Genomic DNA, 7866 nt, shown 5'->3' on the forward strand with positions numbered 1-7866 from the left:
GTGGCTTTGACAACCCATACACGTTTATGCTTTCCTAGATACCATGGTGACCTTAATGATCTAAACAAGTTTTTGTGCTAGCTAGTTATTGCTTTATATAAATTGTTGGGAATAACTATTTTTTTCTTTATAGAGATATTGTCAGGGACCTTGCCGGCTAGGGATTTATTTTAAGTCGAGATATACTAGTTTATTTTCTTGATTGTGTGTGGCTGCCATGCACTGTTATCAAGTGCCAGTTGCGCCCCTCGAGGGTTTAGGAGGGTCGGCTCAGGCCTAAATTTTGGCATCAGGTGCCAGATGTTCCCCTCAAGTTTGGGTGTGACATATGATCTATTTTTTTTCTCATTTACAAAGGGAAAGATGCTGGAGCATAGTTATCTTCACTTTTTCAGAGTCATATGAAGATTTTCAATAATGCTAAACTCAATTGACGAAAAAGTTCATGATGATATTTTTGGCGTATCTCAGAATAATAAATATGAAAGGGTGACTTGATTTTTGAGGAATTTATTAGTTTTCTGACAAATTTTAATAGAAGGATGAAGATTATTAACTTTTAAATATTTAGAGGATAATTTCTGCCATTTTTTTAAAATATGTACTAGTTTAAATTTGAGATATAATTTATGAATAATTTTGAAGAAAAGCTCTAAAGACTAGCTTGTATTTTATTTGCAATTGAGAGTATTGATGAACAAAACCAAGTCCATGAATCATGATGATGATGAGATTGAGAGTTGACACGGCCTTTGCCCACCCGAAGCCTATAAAACCACCATTCACCCGAACTTGATGAACCCTCTTTGCCGCATCACTCCCCACCTTCTCCTATAAATAAATTCAGCATCCGGCGGAGCTTGATAACTGATACCCCGCAATCATTCACCTTCTCCCCTTTCTCTCTCATCCTCCCTTCTCTCTACACATCCATTTATCCATTTTCTGTAGTTCTCTTTGGATCTGATAGACGGGGAACATGGTCGAAACCAGACGAAGCTCCTCTTCTTCCAAACGACCTCTCTCTTCTCCTTCCTCTCCTCTCCCTAATGGCAAGCGCTCCAAGGTTCGGATATCTGTTGATGCATCTATACCACATGTTTGCATGTAGCTGCAAAGGAAAAAGTAGTTTTTTTTTTTTTTTTTGGGGTTGATTTATTTGATCGGCTTTGTAGGCTGTGGAGGCGTTGTCATCAACTAATGATACCATAGGGCAGAAAACACAGGGTGCCGTGAATGAATCAGGACAGGAATCTGCTGAGCAAGAGGTTCGATCGGTTGATCTGGCTGGTGCTAGTGTTTTGAAGTCATCGGATGCTTCTCTGCCACTAAAATCACCGGAAAATCAAGTGCAAGGCGAGCCTTTGGTATCACCCATCACTCTAGGTGCGCTTTTATCCTTGCATGTTCTTTGACTTTATCAAAAGTCGGATCTTTTTGCATATTTTGTTTGGTTAATTGAGGCTTTTTGAACTTCTTCTAGGTCATACAGTGATTGATGCGGAGAAGGTAAAGTTAAATGGGTCGACATTGAATAGGGGGAAGAAGCGGCAGCTGAAATCTAATGTTGGGGTTGCATGGGGAAAGCTTATTTCCCAGTGCTCTCAAGTAGGTTTCTCTTCTTACACTTTCTATGATAATCTTTGAGCCTTTTTCTGGGAAAAGTAGCATGAGAACGAGCAGTGAAGAATTTTTTTTTGAAAATATGTAGCCTTTGGTCAAAATTTGATACCAAAGTGATCTCTGCTTGCACTGACACAGCCACTCCCCCACTATGGAACAAGGGAGGAAAAATTTAGAGAGGAAAAATAATTTAAATACATAATCTGTGCCGAAGATACTGACCATGCTATTAGAAATACAAAACATTTAAATTTGCATCCATTCCCGCTTTTGCACCTGTGAGTTTGGATTTCATAGTTCTCAATTAAAAGTTGTGTTTTTTTAGTGTTTAATAATGTGAATACAGCTACCCAGTATGTTATGTTTGTTTTCTTAAGAAAAGAACATGGAAAACTTATATCCAACATTGGTTGCATGCAACTGTAATAAGGGTTTTTGCCAACACATCTCTCTACCAAGTTCCATAACTCTTTGTTACAATGAAATTAGACCAGAATAACCGCTCAATCACAATCTGTAGTGAAAACGGACAGTGCCCGGGGGAGTATATAAAGGTTTCTTCTTGAGTGCTGTGGTCTCTGGGCCAGTTTGCGCACGTCGACTAATTCTAGGGGTACCTGCTGCCTCCTACCAGCACAAGTGTTGGGTAACTCTGTCCACCAAAGCTTGGACAGATAGGAAGGACTCACCTAGACCTCATGATTCTCAACCCACTTCATTGACCACTAGGACACACCCAGAGGTGCATCTATAGTCGTCATTCTTTGACTCCGATGACGAAATCCCAATAATACATCAACTCAGCCTCAATGATACAGCATATGCAATGGTTAATTACACCTTTGATTTAGGAGAAACTCTCGAACCAAACACAAGTGTGCCTATGTTGGAGCTATAATTGGTGATCTACTGGACGTCTGGACATATGTTTGTGCACTAGTACCCTGAGAATTTTTATTTCATCAAAAAACAAACTATTACCCTGAGAATCTTTTGAGCAATTACCATTAAATAAACTGTTCCCATGATTAGGATGAGCTAGGTATTGCACTCATAAATTAGTCATCTTGCGCATGCCTCCATCAAATAGTGTGCACTCTGTAAACATTGTTTACCATGGTATTCTATGAAATTTATAGTAAAAGGAAAATCCGCCGACTTTAAAAATCGTGAGGGTTCAAGTCCCTCTATCCCTCTGAGGCTGCTCAATATACCTATGCAAGAGACGGGAGACGGACTTGGGATCTCCAGGGTGTTGCTCTCATGCCTTAACTGCCATCTCCCTGGGACTATAGAAAACCTTACAAAAAGAAATGATTTTCTACAAATGACCTTGCAAATGCACAAAAATGAAATGAGGGATCAGAAACTATTTCTCAAGTACACAAAATCCTTCTCTATTCCATTAAAAGCTCTCCTATTTTTCTCTTTCCACACTGTCCACATAAGTGCTAAGTGCTAGTGGAGCAACTTCCCACGTCTTGTGTCTTCTCCTCTGCCTTCTAAACGTCCAACTAAGCAATACTTCTTTGATTGTGCCTTGTATCACTCATTGAAGAACAAACCAACATAGTATTTCCCACCACAATCAAGTCAGTATCCGACAATGTTGAAGAAGACAAATCACATCTTCACCCGAGCTCTTAGACATGAAGTACCAATTAACAGATGTAGTCCTCCTCTTTCTCAGGTTCTCAACCGTCAAAATCACCCCCCTCATAGCTATCAGGTGAAGAAACAAACCCTTCTTGGAACCCCAAAAAAGTGTGCTCCTCCATGCCCAACAGATTGTAGAACTTTGCAGAAAACACACCATTTTCATGCTCCCCATTTCCATACCTCATTGAGTATAATATTTTCTTCCGACGAGTACGGACATTAATGCATTGAGAAAGAATTTTGTGAATAACGAAGTTTGAAGTGTAACCAACATTGACCTTTTTTTTGTGCGTACCTCGATTTGCAGGTTTTTACATGTTAACTTATGTCATTATATGGTGGTGTGTTCCTTAGCCTGTGCTTACATCATATAGACGCTGCACAAATCATTTTTATCTTTGCACCAAGGTCTATGTATAGAGAATTCCCTTTAATGATTAAACAAAGCTCTATAGAATATAGATAGTGGATTGCTTTATTATAAATAGAAACAGACCCCTACACCAAGATGGTGATTGGGAACAGGAACGGGCAGTCTGGAATCTGGAAAAGCCTTGGTACTAAAGATTCTAATTTTGAAGCAATCTAATGAAATCTATCATCTTATGTATTTCATGTACAGCCTGGAATTTCCACCGAAAATCTAACAAATAAAGTCTATATTTCATCTCCTCTCCAGTGGTAGTTTTGCCTTCAATTTTTTAAGAATAAAATATTTTTTATATTGGAGGCCTATATGTTATTTTAGATAAGAAGTTCTGTAACCTTCACAAAAACATAAATATGTGAAGGGCGATGTTGTCATGTGTTATGGATGTTTGGATTTAAAATAAAATAAATTATCAAGAAAATGGTTGGGTGGTATTGGATACATGTTGAAGGATGTTGATATTGGACTAACGATGACTTAGATTTGGTGTCCATGCTTCCTATGTCTCAATTCAACTTAATTCCTGGGCACAACCGTAAAATTGGCCCCAATTCAATTGGTTGTGGTTAAAGGAAAGTGTTTGGTTTGATGAGCCATCTTGTTTGTGAGAAAATAATCCAAAGAGTTATTTTTTTAATTTTTTTTGATAACTGAGAAATCCGTTTGTGACCTGCCCTTTGGACCAATCACAGCCTTCTAAACTCGGTGGATAATGGCCCCTCTACCCTTCTCCACTTAAATACCAGGCTTCGCTTTGCATGGTGTGGGGCTTGAACCTGCAACCTAAGCCACAAATCCTCCACCTTTTGCCACTTGTATTTTTGAGTTGTTTTTTAAAATTTTGTTTAGAAGCCGTCTATTCTGCAAAACAATCCAACCATAAATTTTTCTACCATTTTTTTTTGAGAAACAAACCAGAGTACTTCCCAATACCGAGATTTGCCCATAGGAAACTAATATTCTTTCAAATAAATAAATAAAGTGGACATAAATGTAAACTGTTTCTTTTTACTTGCTTAATTGTTTACCTTCTATAATTAACTCACTAATTGACTTCCATTGGTTTTTGCAGAATCCTCACGTTGTCATGCATCGTCCCACATATTCTGTTGGTCAAGGTCGTCAATGTGACTTTTGGATAGGAGACCCTTCTGTTAGCAAATCTTTATGTAATCTGAAGCACATTGAGCAAGAGGTGAACTTAACATTTCTAGATGCTCTTTTGCTGTTGTTTGAAGTAGTATAACTTAATTTCCTTTCTCTCCTACTTGTGACGTAAACCCACATTATTCATTCTGTTTATGTTTCTATATGTCTAGAAAGGAGGTTTTATTACTCTACTTGAAATTACTGGCAAGAAAGGTGATGTGCAAGTCAATGGCAAGGTCTACCCAAAAAATTCTACTGTGCCTCTCAATGATGGTGATGAGATGGTTTTTGGCTCGTCGGGTGATCATGCTTATGTATCCTTTTCTCCGATATATTTTCTTCTGTTTTTAGAGATTTTAGATATATGTAAAAGGTGTGCATTCCATATCAATGTTAGTACTGGAAGAATCAATGGTTTCCTTTACTTGCTCTTTTAGATATTCGAAAAAATCACCAACGACAACAAATCTTGTTTGCCACGGCAAGTCAGCATACTTGAGGCTCATAGTGGATCAGTCAAGGGATTACACATTGAGGCAAGGTCAGGGGACCCTTCCACAGTAGCGGTGGCGTCAACCCTCGCATCTTTGTCAAATTTTCAGAAAGAGTCTTCCCTTCTCCCGCCGTCATCTCAAAATGGTAAGGATGTGCAACAAAGTTCGGAAATGCCAAGACTACCAGCTGCAGATGGAGTGTCAGACAAACATGATTTAGATGCTGAAATGAAGGATGCTTCTAAGCATAGCAATTTGCCTGGTGTTTCACTGTGTGAGAAGACTGGTGTTATATCTCCTGACACTGGAAATGAGAACTTGAATCTTGATAATGGTGCACTTGATTCAGTCAATGCGGAGATAGGGAAGATCTCTGGGGTAGCTCAGGAATTGCGACCTCTCCTGCGAGTACTTGCCGGATCTTCTGAGTTCGATTTAAGTGGTAGCATTTCCAAAATTCTTGAAGAGCGGAGGGGAATACGGGAATTACTCAGAGATCTTGACCCGCCAATTTTGACATCAACCAGGCGCCAAGCTTTTAAAGATGCGTTACAACAAGGAGTACTTGATTCAAAAAGTATTGAGGTCTCGTTTGAAAATTTTCCGTATTATTTGAGGTGAGCACGTTGATCTCAAGCAATAAATAATCTCCTGTCATTCTTTTTGTTGTTTTCCAAATATTTGATGCACTTTTTGGTGCTTTTCCTTTCAAATGTTTCGGTAACTTCAAGTATTGTTATGAGGGTGACTGGAGTTGATCTTTTACCTGTCAGAAAAAGTATGAATGGAATTCTTCATGTTCCTAATAATAAGAAAAAGTAGGAATGGAGTTCTGATTTTACTAATTCTGTATTATTATTTATCAGTTGGAGACTTGGAGTAGTGTTTATCATTTTTCTTTCCTAGTTATGATTGATATGCATATGAGTGTCTCTCTTTAGCATATGCATTTTCCTAGATAATATGTGCATGCTATTACTGTTTCCTCATATTGCATCATAGGCAAACAAATAAAAAGAGAATCTAGGCTCAGTTTGTTTATCTTGCAATGTTTCTTTTTTTGAACTTCATTACACTTTAGACTAACTTTTTTTTATTCTTAACGTTCTTGTAAGTTGAACTTGGTGTAGTGTTCATCGTTGCTATAGAGCACTTGTATCTTCTATTAACGCCGTTACTTTGTGTTGCAGCCTGTAATTTTTCATTTTTGTATCCTGAACTTGCCTTTTGAGTTTTTCAGTAGTACCCGTGTCATTTTTTCTCCCTTTTTTTTTTTTATGTTGCTGGTGTCTAGTGCTAGATGCAGGATGTTGTCCCAAATGTACTGTTGGAATTTATTTTATTGAGTTCTCTCTTTTTTCATGATCCATGACAGTGAAACCACGAAGAATGTTCTGATTTCTTCCACTTACGTTCATTTGAAGTGTCACAAATTCACAAAATATGCACCTGATCTCCCCACGTTGTGCCCTAGGATTTTGTTATCAGGTCCAGCAGGTAGTATTTGTATTTTGCATGTATTACAGTAATCACTATTTGATATGTTCAATTTAGTCAATAATATTATATTTTTGATCGCTGCTTGCTCACAGGTTCAGAAATCTATCAGGAGACATTGGCCAAGGCTCTTGCAAAATACTTTGGTGTCAGGCTACTGATAGTTGATTCTCTTTTATTGCCTGGTGTAAGCCTTATATTTACCTAACTTGTATTGCTGTTTTTGTATGCTCTTTTTCATGAAACACAATAAATTTATTGAAAGCTGTAAGGGACATTTGCGCCAAGCTAATTGATCCTCACAAGAGAAAACATAGGAATACAAATTAGTATCTATCTTGTAGGTCAGTTGATTGTGTTTATATAACATCGGCATTCCTACTGTTACACCCCCCTTGGTTCTAGCGTTCAACAGAATGTTGTGTCACCATAAATGCTTGTGGATGACTGTTATCTTCTTATATATATTTCTACCATGTATAATTATTTTACTCTTATTTGATCATTGTAGAAATAACATGGTTTGTTACTGTTCTTTTTATACATCTCGATTAAAAAAATTTAGTGTTCCTTTTATACATTTTGATAAAAAAAATTAGTGTTCCCTTTATACATATATTTGTGCTGCTGATTTCAACAGTATACCCAAGTATAATCCCACAATTGGGGTTTGCGGGGGGTGATGCGTATGCAACCTTACCCCTACCTTGTGAAGTTAGAGAGATTGTTTTGGATAGACCCTCAGCTCAAGGAAAGCATATAAAAAACAAGTGTCTATAGCAAATATAGTAGCGAAGAAACCATGCTGAAAACAATGGAAGAAGGAAACAACAAGTAATACTAAGATTGAAGAATAAGATAGTAAGAAAGTACTAATAACAACACACCATGCAAAGCGAAGCCCGGTATTTAAGTGGAGAAGGGTAGAGGGGCGGGCCCATTATCCACCGAGTTTAGAAGGCTGTGATTGGTCCAAAGGGCGGGTCACAGACGGATTTCTCGGTTATCAAAAAA

At 37.9% G+C, this 7866-nt stretch overlaps 1 protein-coding gene across 2 annotated transcripts in view; it reads left to right on the forward strand.

Moving 5' to 3' along the window:
• Window positions 1-720: 720 nt before the first annotated feature.
• The window catches only part of LOC102580303 (uncharacterized), an 18627-nt gene continuing 11481 nt past the window's right edge, over window positions 721-7866 (forward strand). For both annotated transcript variants that reach the window (XM_006352748.2, XM_006352749.2), the window contains exons 1-8: window positions 721-1066; window positions 1176-1386; window positions 1484-1608; window positions 4785-4907; window positions 5032-5175; window positions 5299-5972; window positions 6731-6852; window positions 6948-7039. In XM_006352748.2, the coding sequence (XP_006352810.1) occupies window positions 980-1066; window positions 1176-1386; window positions 1484-1608; window positions 4785-4907; window positions 5032-5175; window positions 5299-5972; window positions 6731-6852; window positions 6948-7039 (1578 nt within the window). In that variant the 5' untranslated portion in view covers window positions 721-979. The remainder of the gene's footprint in view (window positions 1067-1175; window positions 1387-1483; window positions 1609-4784; window positions 4908-5031; window positions 5176-5298; window positions 5973-6730; window positions 6853-6947; window positions 7040-7866) is intronic.

This window comes from Solanum tuberosum, unplaced genomic scaffold, assembly GCF_000226075.1.
Source record: "Solanum tuberosum cultivar DM 1-3 516 R44 unplaced genomic scaffold, SolTub_3.0 scf00150, whole genome shotgun sequence".
NCBI lineage: Eukaryota > Viridiplantae > Streptophyta > Magnoliopsida > Solanales > Solanaceae > Solanum > Solanum tuberosum.